The sequence below is a fragment of the Magnolia sinica genome, chromosome 8 (genome assembly GCF_029962835.1).
Source record: "Magnolia sinica isolate HGM2019 chromosome 8, MsV1, whole genome shotgun sequence".
Lineage (NCBI taxonomy): Eukaryota > Viridiplantae > Streptophyta > Magnoliopsida > Magnoliales > Magnoliaceae > Magnolia > Magnolia sinica.
Window position 1 is genome coordinate 26,854,554 of NC_080580.1, and position 19,404 is coordinate 26,873,957.

Here is a 19,404-nt window from a genome sequence, read left to right on the forward strand (position 1 = left end):
TCTTCATCATTTTTATCAGTAGCCTAAAATGATCTGGAAAAACGGATGTACGGTATGGATAAAACACATACATTACGGTTAGGCCCACAGAGCTTGGACCACGTCGTGCCACAGCGATTATCCCTGTTACGGGTGCCAAACGCAGTCAGCTTCCGAACTCATGTGATAGTTTGTCATAATTTGAAAATTGGTGGTGAATCTCCATTAAGTTGGTAACCATCGGAATTCGGCCCATCCACTGGCTTACTGTTAACCGTCCATTTAAAAACCATCAATTGAACGTTTACGATTCCTCGATCAGTACCATCTTACAATGATGCTACATCAACAGTGTACTGAACAATTTAGAAAGTCTTGATAGCTGTACCACTCGTGTGGAGGAGGAGTCACCACCATTTCCACGATGGTGATGAACTATTACAATAACCCAACCATGGACCACAATATAAGGGCCCCACATCCACGCGGCCGTCAGCATCCCTTGTCGGGCGAAATATAGGTGCGGGAGAGCTATTTGATACTCTGCCAGACTACGAAACATGATACTCGTTCACTCAGAAATTGCATACGTGTCATATACTAACTCCAATCAAACCGACTAAATCATGCAATCCACTGTTTCCAAATCAGTGACCGAAAATCGAATCAATCAATCCTAAATGGTGGAGACTTGTTTGTGGAAATATCACTTTATCCTTAACCGTCCAATCAATCCAGTAGAAAGGTAATAAGAAAAGTGTAACGTTTGGATGGTGATAGATGCAAGCTGTACCCCGTGATTTGGAGAGTTCAATTTTAATTAAATGTTGCCACGTCTGCAATTCCTAAGTAATATCTAAATTCCAGCGTACCATCCGTCACACTCTGCCAGAGTATCAAGTGGTTTTTTCTCTGTAGGAACCCGAACGGCCTTCTCCCATATTCGCAACCTCTTCTCTGAGAGAGAGAGAGAGAGAGAGAGAGAGAGAGAATCTGTTATCTGATATCTCTCGTTCGTGTCTCCCTCGCAATACGTGCAAAGGCATGTGAGAGGTATGGGAGAAGGCTTCTCTCCAATCATACTTCCCTTTTTGCCCCCTTAAATCTCTTTAATTTCCATCTTCTTCTTCCCTCGCTCTCAGCTTCTGCTCCTGAGATCTTCATCAATTTCTCGCATCAGCACCGCAATTTCTCGCGATTCCATCTCTCCAGGTACTGCTTCTCTTCCTCCACGCTTCATATTCCTTCTCTGCTGCTTTCTCACGTCGATTTCTCTCTGTTTCTTGATTTCGTGAATTTCTCTTTTCCATCTTTTTTCTTTTCTTAATTTTCATTTTTTGTTGGAGATTTAGATTTCTTGGGTTGTGAAGGGCATTGTAGTCTTTTTCACACGGGCTTTATTTGCATGCTACTCACGGGATTGAAGTGATACGGTGTTTTTTTCCTTCTTAATTGACAAAAATGCCCTTCCAGACGACTGTGATGTTGACAGTTTTTAACTGGAGTTCAGGGTATTATAGTCATTTAAAGAAGGCCAGTTGGGGTTGTTGTTGCGAGCGATGGGCATTCAAAGTACCATAGACCTTCTAACGATGGTGGACCCCACTGCTTCGGCCGGTAGAGCTCATAATCATGCTTGCTCCGCACGTGCCGACGAGGCGCACGTGTGGCAGATCGGAGCTCTCTCTCACGAGGCTATACCGGCTGTTCTGGTGCCCGGTCTGAAAATGTCGTTGGGTGTAGAAAAATCAACGGTTTAGAGATGTTTGCAGACGTTCTGATTTCTGACAGATGATCAGATCCCACCGATTTATTTGACGCGCTCAGGGTCGATTGTATGACGTGGCGGGTACAGTTACAAACTGTGCTCGAGCGTGTACAATGACATTTCTTATACGACACTCGGGCCTACACATATCCACGGCCTGAGCTCTTGTAAGCATAGCCGGTTTTTCCACCGTTGATAAGATGGGCTCCACCGAGGAACCCCAAAGATTTAATGGCTACGATCTTCCAATCAACGCCCTGAATTTAATGGTCCGGAGATGCTATCTCTACTGTATACGACGAGAATTCCGAGGGGGACATATACACGCAGTTAACGTGTTTTAGATAAAATTAAAGGGTATTTTGGTAATTTAGTATGGTGAAGCCATGGAATTCGCCGCTTTCTCCGGCCAAACCCCGTATCTCGCCCGCCGAAAACTCCCATGTGTGCTCGTTCGGTGCAAATCATTTTCGACATTTTCTTATGTGAAATGACAGTTTTATCTTTTTCTTTGTTTTACTGATTAGCCTCCCATGTATTTAATTTTTACTCTAAACTTTAATTTTAAAATAATAATAAAAGTATTTATATAATTTTATAAAGTATAATTAATTAACCACCTATAATTCATATTTTATCCTGACAATATTTTTATTTAATTGAATAATTCTTTTCTCACAGTAGCTTGCAACCTGCCTCTGTAGATTGTTAGCTTGTTTGAGTCGACTCTAACTTGATCAAGACAATCTTCACCTTATCTTGGGCAAGTTGGACCTAGTTATCATCACTTGGTGGGCCATGACTCGACTCAATATCGACTGAGCCGACAAGTAAAAAAATAATATTTCTCTCCTTTTAATAGGTGTTAGATGTACATACATATAATATTGTTTTTTCTGTATGTAGTTTGTACCTTTTTCTTTTAACCATGAGATTTGTTTTTTCTTTTAAGTTTAATTCCTTGTATATCTACGTTAGTCGTTACCTCCATTTCATCATGAACCCTTGGTGCAAAGGGTCATACAATAAATGACTCGTGGCAATGATATGGTGATCTAAACTCGCCCATTGGATATGGACAATTAGTTAATTAGGCCATAATAGTTTGGATGATCCAATTAGTATAGCTCTAGATGTATGTACCCTTTCACAATGGGACCCACAAATTGGATGATCGGATTTCATTTAAACAAGCCACGTGCATGGAGTTAGGTGAAAGTCAGACTCCATTACCAGTAGAAGCTTTGTCACAAGGGTTGTCTCCTTACAGGTGGTTTGGTGGACTTTGAGGTTTGGGGATTGTTTTTATTTCAATTCAAGTTAAAAACGCACGGTAGACAAACAAACAACAAACATGATAGGTGGGCCTTTAGACACCCTAAAAGCAGATTTTTAGATAATACTTTTTGAGATATACCCCAATGCTCACAAAGCACTATAAAGTTACAATGCTCCTAGTTGCATTGAGACATGAAGTTTCAGTTCCAAACGATTGATTTAGAGGACCCCCACCATAATCTATGTGTTACATCCACACTGTCCATTCATTTTGCAAGATCATTTTAGGGTATGAAATGAGGTAGATCCAAAGCTCAAGTAGACCACACCACAAAAAGCAGTGGGGATTGAATGCCTATCATTGAAATCTTCCTAGGAGCCATAGAAGTAATGGGGCAAATAAACATCACGGTGGGCCCTAGGAAGGTTTGAACGATGATTGTCACTACTTTCTGTGGTGTGGTCCACTTGAGCTTTGGATCTACCTCGTTTTCAGGCTCATGCCCTAAAATGATCTTGCAAAATGGATAGAAGATGCAGATATAACACATACGTCATGGTAGGGCTCACATAACTTTGCCACGTCAACACACCACCCATGTTGGTGGCAATTCGCTTCCTAGATTTCATAGGCACACTAATTTGACAGTCATAACCATCTAATGATTAATGATTCGCCTTTAATATAGATGGATGGTCAAGATCATTTACACAAAAATAAGTCCAATCAACAATTAGATGAATCGATTTGTTGGCCTCATCATAGATTGCTTATGATTCTAAAGAGTCACTTTTGTTAGGCAATTGTAACCATCTCATCCATGGCTTAGAAAAAGGAGAGCTACGAAAATAAAGAGAAATCAGAGCTATAGAGCATGATTTACAGGTGAAGGAACCTAAACGGTGGGCCGGGTGACTCACCTGTAGGATAGATTAGATCTTGCAAACATATAAAACATTTGCACATGTGATGACAACATTCCATTCGAACTTCCAGTACCGCTCGACTAATGAGCCGAAGACCGAAATGTTTTAAATTCAAATAGTAAATGTTAAAACAACTCACTCAAGGACTCTGAAGAGGTAATTTGTGGCATGCATGGCCGTCCAGGCAAAGTTCGGCCAAATCGGGTGGCCCATGATCAACGTCCCTGGTAGATCGGTTTCAAATTGGGACCTGGGTGAGGCCCACTTCATTGGAATATATCATAACAAAATCTCAAAAATCGTACTTAGATATAATCTATGTTAGAAAATATGGCAACCACTGCCATGAAAGAGGAGAACTCGCGTTAACACGTTCTTTTTATGAAAAAAAAAAAACGCTGTAGGTTCAACACAATGGAGAACATATCTATATATGCTGTGAGAGGCTAACCAATTTCTAAGATTAATACACTACACAAGGCCTGTCGGACCACAGGTACTTACAAGTAGCGAGAGGAGTACTACATCTATACAAAAGATATGAAAATTTTCATTTCTACATGTCATGAAGAAGGATTTCAAAAGTTCTATTTAAGGAAATTTCTGAACATTCTTTTTTAAATTGGACTTTTTAAAATTGGTTATGCCTAACATCTTTTTTCAACTTGTTGAAGATGTGTCGGACTTCAATTGTATCGTGAAAATATCTATAGCCTGATTATTGGACTTGCAATACTTAAGGTTCACATGCTCTTGAAATAAAATATGAATGATTATTGATGTACTTGCTGATCCATGAATTAATATTGGATTCTTTGTAAGAGAGATTAAGGAACTATTATTACAATAAATTATCACTGGAACATTTTGAAGACTCTGGATCTCTCAAGCATTCTCCTTGGCCAAATGGCTTCATTAATGTACTTTGTTTCTGTAGTTGAGAGGTAAACACATCTTACTTTTTTTAAGGTCTAAATGGATGGACAGCTTTCAAGATAGAGGACATAGCCTGACATGCTCATACATATCAGTGCCTCAATCACAATATGTGAACTAAAAATTAAATTCTTTAATATGTGAATAGAGAAGCTCCTGATTGATTTTTTTTTAATATATATATTAATGGCTCACTTGAATTAACTATTACTTTAAAAAAATCTCAAACTCACTCTTGGATAATCCTTATGAGAACATATAAAAGCAATTACTATGTGACGCAGGGAAGAGTGTGAAAAAAGTGAAGAGGAAGATCACCATCTTCCTTAAGTAAACAAAACCTTGAATCTACAACGAAAGTTTTTGAGTCTACAAGCAAATAATAGAGAAATTTCTGGTATTTTATTGAATAATGTTTCTATAGTTTTTCTCAATTACACCATTAATAAAGAAAGCCAAACCCTAATTCAAAATTACTAAAATAGTAAAATTCTAACCATAATTCAAAAGTTCATGAAAATAATAAAGCTCTTCTAAAGCCTAATCTGCCAAAAATAGAAAGTTCAGGTAAATCTTATTAGGAGATTACTAACATGATTACAAGAAATTTTTAAAATGACAAAAACCCCATAATTCTAAAAATAAGGAGATACGATAAAATTAGTAATTTTTTCTAAAATCGTAATTTTGAACCAGAAACCTGTGTTTTCCTGCAAAACGGAGGTACACAACTTGTTATGTGGGTCAATTGACCCTGGAACTGTTGTTATATAAAGATCGATAAGTTATGCATTTTATGATGATGCCTAGCTAGATCAAAAGTTACAGCTAATTTACGGTCCACACTTCGAACAATAATTTCTCCATATTATGAATAAATTTCTTCGAATCGAACGCATTTGAGGCCTAGTTACGTCATGCGGTACGCAGGACTGGGCCTGGATTTGACAGACTACTTTTATTTTCGTTTGGATTTCTTTTGGTCCAACCATAAAAAGAATGCATTTATAACACATCCTACATCACTAGGAAAGATGAGAATTTGTGTTAAGATATTAAATGGACATAAGACATTTATATGCTATATATGAGAATATACCTATTTTTAATGATATCACTCTAATAAATGAACATGCAACACCAAGATATATGAGAATATACTTATTTTTTAATGATATCACTCTAATAAATGAACATGCAACACCGGGCAGTGGACACCTAACACTAACCAATGACTATACGACATGTTTCTAACTATAATCACTCAAGTTGAAACGGGATGCATTCATACAAAACATATAGGAAATTCTCATTCATATGGTTATTCCTACAAAGGGCTCGAAAAGTCTTATTTACAAAACAAATTTCCATGTATGTCCCTTTGAAACATGGTGAGTAAACAGGTTCTCTTAAATGCATGACCCTAATACAACCCAATTTCTATGGATGATTATAAACCAACGATGACTTTTTATGGATGTCTATTTTCCTCAAACATATATAGAATATCCCACTTCTTGAGCTAATCTGATGTTTTGAAATGGCATGTTGAAGAAGGCCCTACCTGATCAATGGCCCTGATCATTTATCCATTTTTTGGATTATTATAAACCAACGATCACTTTTTTTTCTGTGTTTTTGCAGCAATGGATCCGTCGGATCTCTCTTCAAAGGCCCCTGTCATTCCACCTCTCCCAAGGGACTCCCGCGGCTCTCTGGAAGTTTTCAACCCCTCATCCTTATCTCCAAGGTCCACCCTCACTCAATCCAACACCAGTAAGTTCCCATCCTACTCCACGTGGCAGAACAAGGGAGACCCACGTGGGACCTCAGAATCCGAGTCCCCCAAGCTATCAAAGTCTCCCACGATGCCGCCCACCGATGAGATAACCTCATGGATGGCACTCAAGGACACACCCCAACAGCCCAAAGACTCACCAACGGTCACGATCGAGAATCCAACGGCTAAGATGACAGGAGAGGTAGGGGCAATCGCGCAGCGGGCAGCAGAATGGGGACTTGTTTTGAAGACAGATGTAGAGACGGGTAAGCCACAGGTGGGAGTGAGGAGATCAGGTGAGGAAGGAAGTCATAAGGCGGTAGTGTCGAGAAGGAATTCTGGTAATTCGGTTAGGAGTTCGGATGAAGAAAGTGGATCGAGAGGGATTCCCAGAGCGTCGGAGGATCTCAAAGACGCGCTGTCCACTTTCCAGCAGACGTTCGTTGTGTCCGACGCGACGAAGCCTGACTATCCAATCATGTACGCTAGCGCTGGGTTCTTCAAGATGACCGGCTACCTGGCTAAAGAGGTCATTGGCAGGAACTGGTAAGTGGGGCCCACTCTCTCTTTTTTTACAAGGTTTGATCAGGGTCGTTCATCTGGTAGGACCTGCTATCTATGTGCGTGGCCCGGCTAGTGGTACCTATACCGCCCAAAGTAGGAAAGATGTGGGGCCCACATAGTGTATTATCGCATCCAACCATTCATCAGACACGCTCCATTGAGTTGTAAAACAGCCTTCTTCTTGTCCTGACCCTTCATCCAAGCTAGATTAAGGACCTGGACGGCTTGGATTACGTATACCAACGTAGGATCCCCCCTCCCCCAAAAAAAAAAAAAAATCAAGGGTGGGCGTCCACTCTAAACTTTTTCATGTTTTATGGCCCACTTCGTTTCCATTTGAGCTGATTTTTTAGCAGGTGGACAGTGTGGGACAGAGATTAAGTGGTGATGCCAGCGCCACCCCAGTCGAAGAGTGTTGATGTGTTAGACGCTGTGGGGCCCAACTTGATGTATATGCTTTATATCCACACCATCCATCCCTTTTTCCATCTTAATTTAAGGTACAAAATCAAAAAATGAAGCAGATCCGAAGGTCAGGTGGACCACACCAAAAGGAAACAGTGGGGTTAGTGGCATCCACGATTGAAACCTTTCCAAGTCCAACCGTAATGTTTGTTTGTCATCCAAACTTTTGGTAAGGTCACTCCGACCTGGATGATGGGAAAACACAAATATCAGCTTGATCCAAAACTTTTGTGGCACCCAAGAAGCTTTTAATGGTGGGAGTTCAACCACCATTTTTTCATGTGGTGTGGTCCACTTGAGCTTCAGATCTGATTATTTTTTAGGTTCATGCCTTAAAATTGAGGGAGCAAAACGGATGGACGGCATGGATGTAAAAATAAATACATCACGTTGGACCTACAATACTGGTGGGTGTGATTTTGGCAATAGCACCTGATGTGTGTCCAACACAACGAGACAATGCAACTGATGCAGTGGATTGGATGTGATATAAACATTACGGGGTCCCCAATATCACTGAAGTGGGCCCTCATGTGTACCAAATTTTCAACCAACGGTTAAATGTCTAAGGTTCATGCCTGGCACAGATTTTGGCCATTAATGCATGGACCAGAGGTGATCTAGCAGCACTTTTGGGATTATACCCTAAAATGAATGAAAAAAATGAATGGATGGTGTGATAAGGTCCATACATCACGGTGGCCACTCAAAGCTCCCGCCCCTTCCCAGCTGGAGAAGGGCGGGGTAGGACGCAATCAGCATCTCATGCACAAACCTACGGTTTGGCTGTGGCCCTGACCGTGGGGCCCATCGTGATGTATGTGTAGTATATCCATGCCGTCCATCTGTTTTGCCAGATTATTTTAGCTCATAAGCCTAAAAATGAAGCAGATACAAATCACAGGCGGACCAAACTATAAGAAACAGTGGTGATTGAACTCTCACCATTAAAAAATTCCTAGGGCCCACCCTAATGTTTATTTGCCATCCAACATGTTGATAATGTCACAAAAGCTTGGATGAAGCAAAAATAAATAACAAACATCAGATTGATTCAAAACTTTGTGGCCCACAAAAAGTTTTTAATGGTTAGTCAACATTGTTTCCTGTAGTGTGGTCCACTTGAGATTTGAATATGCTTCGTTTTTGGTTTCATGCCATAAAATGATATGGAAAAACGGATGGACAGCATGGATACTACACATACATCAAGGTGGGACACATGGTCACCTGTTTTACATCACCAAGTGTTATAATGTGGTACATCACAAGTTTAGCCCTTCAATGGTATCCTTCTCAATAATCCAAACCGTTTATATAATGGGGCACACAGTAGATTTGGGTTGCCCACAAAAAAAAAAAAAAAAAAAAATCTCAGATTAAAAGACTCTGACTGCCCATATCTAAAGGAAGAGTTAAATGATCAATTGGTTGAAATACTCTAATATACAAGTTTTTAGTTTATTTCATATTTTAAGGTGAGGCCCATCAAATAGATGGTTTTGACCATTGAAAGATGACCCAAGATCTACACTTTAAAATCCCATATAATGGAGTAGTAGTTTAGTAAGTATTCCAGCAAACCGCCTCAATGAATGGACAGATTCATGCACGTGTAGTATTGGAACCTGTAGTATAGTAAGGTTTGCATTCTATCATTCCCATGCAGTGGGTAAGTAAGGTTGCTCCGGTCATCAGGTGGGCTGCATGTTTATAAACAAAACCTATATTAAAAGACATAAACAGGGGTCCACGTTCGATATACATGGGACCCACCATTTTGAGTAATCTGATCACCCTACAATGTAGCTTGCTCGATTTCCATGGGCCCACCCTCACCGTTTTGTAACCTTAAACATTTATTTTGTGGGCCCACACTAATGTAGCTTGCTCGATTTCCATGGGCCCACCCTCACCGTTTTCGGAACCTTAAACATATATTTTATGGGCCCACACTAATGTAGCTTGCTCAATTTCCATGGCCCCACCCTCACCGTTTTCGAACCTTAAACATTTATTTTGTGGGCCCACACTAATGTGGCTTGCTCGATTTCCATGGGCCCACCCTCGCCTTTTTGGAACCTTAAACATTTATTTTGTGGGCCCACACTAACGTAGCTTGCTCGATTTCCATGGGCCCACCCTCACCCTTTTCGAACCTCAAACATTTATTTTGTGGGCCCACACTAATGGTCCACATTATAAAAATCAGATCAGACCATCTAGTGTGCCTTACGCCTTACATGGACCATGAGCCATGGTCCAAACAAACAATAACCATTGTAGGTTTACCCATCAACTCATGGTTAGAATGACTCGGTCAGTTCAACCCAACCCGAGTCACAACCTGACCGAGTCAGGAGTGACTCTGGATTGATTCTTGGTATCGAACTGGATTAGGTTCGACTGAGAGCAAGTCAGCTGGAACGAGTCAACTCATCCTGGTTGCAGTGGGACCCATAGAATTTTTCACCCATGAAATTTTTATAACCATGGGTGAACCATGAGTCGACTCGTTCGAGCTGACTTGCTGTCAGTCAAACCTAATCCAGTTCGATACCATGAGTCAATCCATTTGTACAACAGATGAATTGTACAAATCATCATAAGAAATGAAAGTTGTATAACCTGGCCCATTCTTCATGCTTCCATGTATTTGATCTTTCTTAGTAGATATTGAGTTGAATTTCTTGCTTGTTTAGCCGATTCCTTCAAGGCGCGGACACCGACCCAGCTGAAATTGCTAAGATAAGGGAAACACTAGAGGCAGGGACGAGCTACTGTGGCCGTTTATTGAATTATAAGAAGGATGGGACACCATTTTGGAACCTGTTAACGATATCACCGATCAAGGATGAAAAGGGGAGTATTCTTAAGTTCATCGGGTGAGTTTCTAAATTCCCCTTCTCCATTACGTTGGCCTTAAAAATTCAAATTGAATCAGTTGACTCAGCTCAGTTGATTTTGAGTCAACTCACATTACAAACTCAGTTTTGCTAGTTGAGGTTTGCTAATCATCCGAAATTAAATGAATTAACAAACCTAATGTCTAATTAATAAGGCATTTGTTTGTTGATCCGGTTAATTGACAAACTCACTCTGACCGTCCATTAAGTATGCACTGATTCTCCGGTTGGGAAAACAAATCAACGTAATTTTTTGGTTAAAAGCCATTGACACCAGGACTCACAATTTTTATAGTTTAGCTTGACTTGAGCACATGTCACGTGAATATTTTTTTAATGCATGTGTATCAACTATCATACTTTGTCATAGCATCAAAGTTTCCTCCATAGAGGTGGGCATCGAGTCGAGTCAAGTCAAGTCGAGTCGAGTCAAGTCGAACCAAGTTGGGGCTGATCCGACTCCATAGGCTTGACCCGAACTCGACCGGACTCGGTACCAAGTCCAACATGCCTGACCTCATCCAAATCCAGGTCTAGCCTGGACTAATCCGAACAAAGTCTAACCCGATCACAAGTACCGAGTCAAGTCGAGTCAGCACCGAATCGGATCAGGTGCAACGGGTATCCATGGGCTGAAATCACAACTCAAAAGCTAGGTACACTTGTGATTATATATATAATGGTACTTTGAGATCGATCTCATGGGAACTTCCCATGATGTCGAGCTATGTGGGCCCCATCGTGAAGTGTGTTGAACATCAACAATGTGCATTTGATAGGTCCCCTTTAGTTTATGGGATATCCCAAAAATTAGCCATATACGGAACTCATGTGAGCCATATCATTTAAAACCATGTGAAGGCATGCTTAAAATATATAAAAGCACTTGGTGTGAGTTTTGGATGCAGCTAAAACTTGCTCTGACCCCTCATCCAAGTGGGACACACACAATGGATGGGCTAGATTTGTGAACCACATCTCTGTGGGCCTAATAAGTGTTTATGAATGTTTTAATGGGAGGGTAACCCCTCTCAATTGTTGTATGTGGTGTGGCCCACCCAAGTCATGGATTCACTTGATTTTTAAGCCCGTGGCCCACCATGGAATGGTGCATCTAACTAATGGAGTAGATGTTCGACATACATCACAGTAGCGCCCACACAGCTCAACCTCATGGAAAGTTCCCACAAGGTCTACCTCATAGTACCACACACACACACACACACACACACACACACACACACACTAGTCGAGTTTCTAATCAAGTCAAGTCAATACCGAGTTGGATTTTGAATTGAGTTACTGGGTGACTCGAACCCGACTCGGTTTGAGTTTGAATTGGACAAAGTCAACTTGATTTGGATCAACTCACCCACTCAATTCGGATCGAGTTGGATCTAAAGGAGTTGCACGAGTTGAGTCGTCCCATACCCAGCTCTAAGCATCTTCACTCAATTACCTAAATGTTATTACTTTTACTTTCTTAAATTTAATTCATATTCTTAAATAACTTAAAGTTTCAGTTATCAAAAATATTAGTTGCATCAAAAAACTTACCTCTAACATATAGAGACGTAATGTAGACCAATTTTCTAAAGGTTAATGGCCTAATATCCGACCGCTCGTTTCAAAGTGAGTTGAGATTTCCCACTATCATTGTACGATGGAGATTGGTGCACACCAAGTTCTCAGTGTGCATTATACATCGATGCGTACACTCAAATTGGAACCTTATTTTATACCATCATACATGGTTTTAAAACTCAATGAGTTGACTCAGGGTTGGTCAGACCTTTTTGTTGAACAGTACAAGTCCAAGTCAGTTGGACCCGGGCCGACTCAGCTGAGTCGTGACTTGACTCGAGACTCGAGGAGTCAGTCCAAGTCGCTGAGTCTTAAATCCATGTCACTTATCCATATCAAGCTCATGGCTTAAGAGCTATGACATGCATGTGTAGCATCACAAGTGCAATGGGAATGGGAATTTGAAAAGGATGCAAATAAACCTTTTGTGGTTGCAGAATGCAAGTGGAGGTGAGCAAGCATACGGAGGGAATAAAGGAAAAGATGGTCCGTCCAAACGGCTTGCCGGAATCCTTAATCCGTTATGACGGTAACGATTTCATGGACCCCACCTTTTACTTTTATTTTTATTTTTTTTATTAGAGATTATTGTCTATGGCTAATGCAACGTATCAGATTCCTGTGATTACTGGTCGGTCTCCTATCAATATCAGAATCTGACACCACACCACTCTCGTAGATTGAGAGTGATGGGTATGCCAATCATGTAGGAGGAATTCTGACAAGTGGGGCCCATTTTTAGGTAATCCAAACCATTGGTCAGTTGCATGCGATCATGATATGCTATACCCAAAAAATATTACTTTGATAGGATGATCCTGATCTAAGGATTTGTGGCCTAGAAATAGATGGTTAAGAAGGAAAATATAGCAATTTCCCCTATTCGATTCCAAAAAAAATCCCATGGTTGATCCTGAAAACACTCAACAAATCAACGGAATGGATTAACAAATAAATGGGCCCTTGTACCCCATCTTTACCGGTGTATGGGCTGGATAATGATAATAGTCGGACAACCCTCTTAGATGGTGGTGATTCAGGTATTTTGGGCGTCTAACCATCATTTTGAAAATAATGTTGTTGGCATACGGAATGGAGTGATGTTTATCCGTTGCAATCACTGGGACCCGATCAGACCCGACCCTTTTTGGGAAATAAATGCCTTCCTACTCCGACGGTTCAACTGCTCGGGACAAGTGGGCCCGATGCGTCTATATCAACTGCTCACCTATATTTTTTTTTCTCTCTCATTTAATTCATTTATGACATTGTGGCCCACAAGGGGCACCCTTTTGAATGGACAGATGGGATTGGCTCTGATCCCATTCATCAATTGCCATCATATGGACCGAAGGAAATGTTTGGACTTTGGACCATTTACTTCTGGCTCACCTCATGGAATAGACAGATAGCAAAAGGGCTCAAATTCAATAAAATAAAATACACAAAAGAGTCTGTTTGGTCAGGAGATCCTGTATAAGGATTAAGTCTAATTCTAATTTTGACCCGCCCTAAAGGTGATTTCCTCTTAAAATGTAAATTAGCAGTGTTTTTTTTCTCTCTCTAGAACTTAAAAGTAATCCCATGTAAGGAGTCTTACATACTTAATAGAAATTACTCAATCATGCTAAAGCGGTGATTTCCTCTTAAAAATATACAATTAGCTGAGTTTTTTTTTTTTTCTCTCTATAAAACTTAAGTAATCTCATCTAGGGAGTTTTATATACTTAATAGAAATTTCATTCAAATACTATTTTCGAAAATATTTTTCAATAAGCTACCTCATTAATCCAAGCAATTATCACTTGAGTACCTCTCGAATTAATGGCGGTTTGAGTTGGCTGATGTGATCAAAGGAGTGGGTGGTTGAGTGGGCCCCACCATGATGATCATGTGAAACCTAACCTGACCGCCAAGGGAGTCATCCCATGTAAGGTGTAGGGCCCAAAATTCATCATCAACTATACTTCAAATGGACCACATGACTGAAAAGTGTACAAGACAACACTCAACCTCCAAATTGTTTTCCATGGTGTGGCCTAACATAATCACAAACGGGCTTATTTTTGAGACCTTGGCCTAAATTTTGGTATGGCATCTAATGGTTTAAGTAGATTTTATATAACCATCATGGTGGGCCATGTAAAAATTAAGCATGGGCGTCTCTCTTAGTTGTTTCTTTTGATATGGTACACCTAAATCAGATATTAATATATTTTTTTACTATAGGGCTAATATGGGATTATACATCTAATTATCGGAGTGGATCTCACATACTTATCATGGTTAGCCTCATCAAAAATCAAGGGTGGCACTCTTATAAAAATTACTTTTTAATATTTATGATCTTTTATTGTATGATTTAGTCCTTCTACTCTATTTTTCTAAGAGGGACACTTGCCCTTGATTTTTAAAAGCCCCATGTGTATGCTTAAACTTCACCTTGACCATTCAATGTTTAATCTCGAATTAGAACCACGGCCAAAAAATCGGGCTGACTTATTATTCATGTGAGTTATATCAAAACAAATTAGGCTGACTTGTTATTCATGTGAGCAATATCAAAACAAATAATTGACAAAGAGACGTCTACTCTTGATTTTTATAAGGCCCACTATGATAATTATATGAAATCCATTCCAACCATCAGATACCACACCAAAATATAAGCATAGGCCTCAAAAGTTAAGCTTATAAGTGATTCACATGGGCTACACCAAGCGAAAACTTTTGAAGAGTGACATTGTCTTATACATTGTTTCCTATTTGTAATGAGTAGCAGGTCTTTAGAAGAAGTTGCAGCAATTTGGAACCACGCAGTTAAAGCAATGTTCTAAAAAATACAAATATTTGATTTAGATCTACATAGTAAATATGGTGATATTTATTAGCAACAAAGATGATGACGATCAGGAAAGATCAACCACATAGGTCAGTAAGCTCAACAACACACTATTAACAAACTATGATCGATGCAAAGATCAAGTGAGAACAACCACAATTCAAAGATCAAGTCAATTAATAATCAGAGAATCACAGAGTAGCATACTGTCAAATAACAAATATGATGATTAAAGATTTTACAAGCAAATGATGGACCAATAAAAGAAGAATTAAATATCAGCATGTTTGATACCATAGTGAAATCGACATCCCTCTAATACTATATTAAACGGCACCAACCGTTAATCAAATGGTAATCAACAATGAGCATTCCCAATATATAACACATTCTTAGGTTGAGTATCAGTCGATCAATAGATAAATGAAATAGATAAGAAATGGATAAAAATTAAACAGAGAGTAGAAAAAAAAAAAGATATGAGTTGCAATAAGATAGAAATATGTATTGCATTTTCAAGAATAAAATCTAGCATCTCTCTTTATAATAAGAAAATGTATTACAAAAAAATATATATATGGTGATTCTTCTACCCTTTTATATAAGTTAGACCTAAGCCCGTTACACTTATTTCGCTTAGTTAAGATTTCTATTTGACTCAGTGTTAAAGCTATTCAATTTGGTCCCGAAGAAAGAGATACTTTAACAATTTAAAAGTAAAAAATAATTATTATTATTTTTAATTAGCTAGAGTATATCAATAGGTTTCTTCCATTTTTGTAATTGTTATACTCACATTTTCTTTTTAATTTCAATTATCTACCCATTGAATATGTTTAACTAATTTTTATGTCTTTTTTATTTTAAACTTTTTATTAAAAACCTAATTAATAAGCTAAAAGGATTTAGACTTATAAAACGTGTCAAGCTAAGCTCTTTAAACTAGGTCCACGACAACCCACGTTATATCATCACTCACTCTGGCCTCTTTTCTAGGTAACCATTTTTAAGGCATGGCAATTGCACTGAGGTTATCCAGGTTACCCTTAGGATTGCAAATGGTCGGGTTTGGGGCAAGTTTAGTCAAAACCAAACCCGTCCATTTACTAAATAGATTTGTGTTCAAATTTTAGATTCAAACCCTTTTTTTTTTTTTTAAATGGCGGATCTAAGTCAACTTCATCCGACCCATTCTGAGTCTAGTAAAGGGAGATCCACCTCGACCCATTTATAAATGAGTCGGATCTAACGGGTTTAAACTTTTCATATTACTTATCAAGGTATGCAAGCATTTTTATCGGGTTTAAAATCGAGTGTAGATAGGTCTGACTGTAGATGTGTCCCTTGCAAAATAGATAGAGCCACCCATTTACTAATTGGGTTTGGGTCAGGTCGGGCCTAATATAAAGAAAATCACACTTGACGGCTGCATTTTACTTGCTCAAATAACTATTCCATACGGTGACGACTTTCACTCTGGTCCAGTTTGCCTTTCTATTGGTCACCTCTTCCGTGACTCAAATATAGAAAATGGTATTGGCTCTAATACTAATTTTTAAAAACCTAAACAATATGCCAAAAACTTTAAGATTGAAGGAATGCATCAAGTTAATCTTTTTAAACTATTATGATCATAACACTTATTCTCACAATATTTAAGATATATTAAATGTAAATAATAAAATAAAATTGATATTCAATATTAAATTTATAATTTTATAAAAGTTTTATACAAAAATATTTGAAAATTAACTTTACTAAAATATATATATAGATATGTAGTATTTCATTTGGATATTTATTTTTAAATTTTTGTGATAATCTAATATAATTGTGTTATTTTTTTTATAAAATAAGATTTATTTTCAAGTCATATCACAAGTCAGACCCAATAAATATTATAATATAAGATCAAAATCATCATTATTATGCCCATACTTAACAATATATATAACAACTAAATAGAATTGTTAAATAGAAGTACAAATGCCCTATAAAATTATCTCTTATTAAGCTATTGATGAATTAAAGTACTAACTTTATATAAATGAAACTATTTAAATTATCATATATATTATTAGTCTAACACTCTTTCTGTTATATCTTTTAACTTGATGAGATCTCAAATAATCACATATTATAAACTTATAATCATTTCATAAGTAAGGAAGAGACTTATAAATAAGGTGCTTAGCAACTAAACAAAACACATGTATTGTGTTAACATTACATTCATTATAAAAATATTTGAACTTCACATTTTAAAAATTAAATTTATTAAAATTACGAGTTTGCACAGCACAACATTCTCATATGCATGAATAACACTTAGTATTAAAAGTATTTATCTATTAAGTTACTTTATAAATATATTATAATTTAAAAATTACAAGCGATCAATCTTCGTTATTATACTTGTGATATATACAATAATGTTATCCATCACGTAAATAGCACATAATTAACATTTATCACCATATTATAAGTTACAAAGAATAATTTTTTTACTTTTTGATTAATTTTTTTATTAATCTTTATTAATACTTAATAATTAGTATAACTTATCTAATTAACTCATATGAGTCTTAACTTAGTTAACATTTTAAGTCTAAATTTATAGTTTTAAAACTTTATTTTTTACTCTCTTTATATCATAAGTGTGCATATGTATGTGTGTATGTTTATATCATCTCTATTAGGATTTATGTCCTTATGTATTAAAAATAGGATATTCTAGTTTTGTAATATGTTAAATGAGATATAAGGATACATTTTCAGATAATTAAACAGACATATCAACAATTGACGAAAAAAATATTCTAACTTTTTTATATTAAAAAGACCCTACTAATTCAACATTATTTTTTTTCAGATCTTTAACGGATCGAAGGATTAAGATTATCCTACTTATGATATTTTTTTAGCATTTATTCTTCTCTATTAAGCCTATAATATCAATAGTTTGGATCACCTAAATATGAGTCTCTCTTGTATGAATTAGCACGTCATTGATTGTATGATTTTACTATATATAAAGTGGTACACATGCCATTGTTCAAATAAGATGATAAAATATATTTAGTCTTAAATTGCATAATAAACACTACAAACTTAACATCAGTTAGAAAATAGAAATTAAAAATAAATAACTATTTTTTAAAAACAAATACTATCAAGCAAATAAAAATAGAATAATAGTAAATGAAATTTATAAAAGAAATAAATAACTCAATATTTGATTAAAATATGATTAATTTATCTAATAATTTGTCTCTTTTACAGCTCGACAGAAAGAAATGGCTACTAGTTCTGTGTCCGAGCTTGTTTTGGCAATAAAGCGACCTCGTGCACTTTCTGAATCAACAAATCGCCCATTTATGCGAAAATCTGAAGGAGGTGGAGAACAGGCAAGACATGATGCCATAGGAAGAAGATATTCAGAAAATATTGCTCCAACAATACGTACTTCACATACTGGTATTAAAAATTCAATGCAAAAAATCAATGAAATGCCCGATGAAGGAAAGAAATCAAAAAGATCAGAACGACGTTCTTTTATGGGGTAAAGTTTTATTTTTTCAATTGTAACTTATATTCATTACTATAGTTTCATCATTGTGATTATCATTAATAGGAATAATATTAAATAAGTAAAATTATTTGAAGTTTTTATCCACCTTCAAATAAGAATGTTGTCATTGGCTTACAAAAAATGATATTAATATGAGCAAAACTAGCATGCTCAATATTGATTTTTTATATCCCAAAATGTAATTAGATGATCTTATTCATCTAGAAATTTAATATATTAAATATTAACAATTTCTTTAGTCTTGAACTGTTCGTTTATAATCCACAAGATTGACTGTCATAATTATTTAATTAGATCAAATTTAAGCACTAACTAATCATTTTTGTACTACTGAATAATTTGAATTATGTTAATATCATTTAATTAGATCCTAGTTTAGTTTGATAAATAATGTGATTTTTATCCCTTTTTTTTTTTTTTTTTTTTATAATAATTTTGATATAGATTAGTGTGGACAGAGAAGTGAACATCTGATTGTAAGCCGACGGTGCAGATGGTTGTGTTTGTTGCGCTCATTTAGTATAACACCCTTAGCTCATATTGTAAAAATTATACTAATTAGGTAACATTAATCATCAATTAATAACTTGTAAAATAAATTATGAAAAAAATCTTCAAAATCAATCTCTTCAAGTGATGCTATTTGTTTGATAAAATTATGAAAGATGAAATACAAATTATCATAACAAAAAATGATAAGGTTTGGATTACTAAATTTATTCAATTAATTATGTCTCGAATATAATAAGTTTTTTCCAACTAGTATGTAATTGTACATGTAAT

The 19,404-nt window shown here is 36.9% G+C and overlaps 1 protein-coding gene across 3 annotated transcripts in view; it reads left to right on the plus strand.

Moving 5' to 3' along the window:
* Window positions 1–869: 869 nt before the first annotated feature.
* The window catches only part of LOC131253131 (phototropin-1), an 89,367-nt gene continuing 70,832 nt past the window's right edge, over window positions 870–19,404 (plus strand). For all 3 annotated transcript variants that reach the window (XR_009174938.1, XR_009174937.1, XM_058253964.1), the window contains exons 1-5: window positions 870–1,191; window positions 6,533–7,214; window positions 10,400–10,582; window positions 12,625–12,716; window positions 18,312–18,591. Coding sequence is in view for 1 of the 3 variants with exons in the window: in XM_058253964.1 (XP_058109947.1) it covers window positions 6,535–7,214; window positions 10,400–10,582; window positions 12,625–12,716; window positions 18,312–18,591 (1,235 nt within the window). In the remaining 2 variants the exon portion in view is untranslated. The remainder of the gene's footprint in view (window positions 1,192–6,532; window positions 7,215–10,399; window positions 10,583–12,624; window positions 12,717–18,311; window positions 18,592–19,404) is intronic.